This window comes from Aplysia californica, unplaced genomic scaffold (genome assembly GCF_000002075.1).
Source record: "Aplysia californica isolate F4 #8 unplaced genomic scaffold, AplCal3.0 scaffold00516, whole genome shotgun sequence".
In the NCBI taxonomy this organism is placed as follows: Eukaryota; Metazoa; Mollusca; class Gastropoda; order Aplysiida; family Aplysiidae; genus Aplysia; species Aplysia californica.
This window is the reverse complement of record NW_004797786.1, coordinates 597,783-599,989: the sequence shown is the minus strand read 5'-3', so window position 1 is coordinate 599,989 and position 2,207 is coordinate 597,783. Positions and strand designations below refer to the sequence as shown.

Below are 2,207 nucleotides of genomic sequence, written 5' to 3'. Positions count from 1 at the left end.
ACACACACACACACACACACACAAACACAGACACAGATACAAACACACATACACATACAAACAAACACACACACACGCGCACAAACAACCGTGCTCTCCTTACTTAACATCCGGGGTCCCAGCGTCCACAGGATCAAGGCCACTGATGTCTACATCTATGCTCATCTGCTGGCCGGGAGCCTGAGGGGAGAAAATGATATAAGTTTAACGCCCCTATCAATACTGTTAGGTTATTTAACCCCATCTGTTCGCCCTGGGGTCATTTTGTACCAACGGGGTTGTATTTTTCACATTTTAGAAAACTTCTAGTACGAAGATCTCTTTGAAATTTTCGGTATTTCTCAAAAAATCATTTTGACAGACTGCTATGCAAAGCGTACGGATCGGATTAACCTGTAATTAATTTCCTCTTTCGAAAGTGGGGGCACAGAATTCCTCACGTCGTATGGATACGATAGTAAAACACGACCTACGGACAGGGCCAAGAGGCGGGACCTTCGAGTTTAACATCCATCTCCGAAAGGACCGTGCCAAGTGGGAAATTCGTGTAAAGTGCCTCCTTTCCCAAGGACACAGCGTCTGACCGAGCTGAGGCTCGAACCCCCGAACCCGCAGTCTCACGATTACGAGCCCTGTAGCCTAACCACTAGGCCACCGACGCCACGTCCCCGAGGGGGTAAAGAAACAGAATCATACAAAACAAAACTTATCAAAAACAAAGCAAAACATGAACTGACCTGGTGTCGTCGAAATAAGATCTGTTTTTAAATGAATAAGATGAATATTTGGAGTGATTTTCTTTTCGTTACAACACAACGTTTTATGTTACTGTTGTACGTTGTAGTGTATTGTAAAGCGCTCGGGGCCTGTGTACTGTAATCGAGACTGAGCGCTACATAGATCTAAATGTCATTTATTATTATTATTAGATCTGCCGAGGGGTCCCAATATGATTTTCACGCAGAAGTTGGAGGTTCGATCCCTCGATGGGTCAAAAGAGTAGAATCCCAGACAGGGCGTTTTTTAAAAATCAGGTCGGTCGTTATGCGAAGTTTTTTAAGTTCTTAACACATTTGGAGACAGACGTTAAATCGGAGGTACTGCCCAGTAAATAAGGATGCTGATGAAACGAGTTACTTCTCGGATTCGAGCCCTCTATGGAAATGGCTACATCTCGCTTATAGGTGAAGTTTTTACCATATATAAGTATGACATTATAATAAAAGGCATGCTATGCTTGAAGAATATGAAATCAATAGAAAATCTACAAATTTGACCCCAGTGTCGATTTTTGGCCTATATCTCAAATTTGTGGATTGCGAGAAGTAACTCATTTTGTCAGCACGCCTCACTTAATATAGTGATCGTAAAGCGGTTCCTCCTTTTGTATTTTCCCATTTCGACTGAACCAACTTCTGATTGGTATACTGTAGCACTCCTTCCATTCTTCCGTCCTTCCTTCCTTCTTTCTTTCCTTCCTGCCTTCCTTCCTCCCTCCCTTCCATCCCCCCTTCTCTCATGCATTCTTTGATCCAAGTGCTCATTAACTCATTCTTATTTGTTTCATTCATTCATCCATCTGTCCACCTGTTCCGTCATGCCTCCTAATTCACTTATTCTTCAATCCACCCATCCATCCATCCTTTTATCCATCCATCCATCGACCCATCGACCCATCGACCCATCCACCCATCCATCCATTCATCAGCCCATCCATCCATCCATCCATCAGCCTATCCATCCATCCATCCATCTGCCCATCCATCCATCAATCCTTCCAGCTGTCCATCCAGCACTAACCTGGACAAATTTGATAGACCCAGTCACCTTCTGTGAAGATTTCGGGTCAGGCTGGACATTGCAGATGGCGTGCACTTCTGTAGATATATATATATATACCATTATACATGTACATTACAATGGATGTACTGTTGAAATTGTTAAGGACTGCCACCCCAATGTCGAAGAGGAAAGTGGTCGTTCTAGACAAACGGACGTCTTACACAAAACGTGAAATGCATTGCATAAAATACAAGTACATAAAACTATATTGTAAAAAAGATTTAAAAAACAAAACAAAACAAAAAACAAAAAGAACAACGCAGCAAAAATACCAAAACAACCTCCGCCCCCCAAAAAAACAAAAACAAAAAAACCCAAAGCAAAACATAACAACAACAACAACAAAAACCAACCCTCAAAACAAT

The 2,207-nt window shown here is 42.2% G+C and overlaps 1 protein-coding gene across 1 annotated transcript in view; it reads right to left on the bottom strand.

Annotated features, from left to right (window-relative positions):
* Positions 1-1,877, bottom strand: part of LOC106012813 (superoxide dismutase [Cu-Zn]) — a gene marked incomplete at both ends in the record, with an annotated part of 6,614 nt that extends 4,737 nt beyond the window's left edge. The window contains 2 exon segments of the mRNA XM_013086881.1: positions 104-180; positions 1,801-1,877. Coding sequence (XP_012942335.1) covers positions 104-180; positions 1,801-1,877 — 154 coding nt within the window.
* Positions 1,878-2,207: the final 330 nt, after the last annotated feature.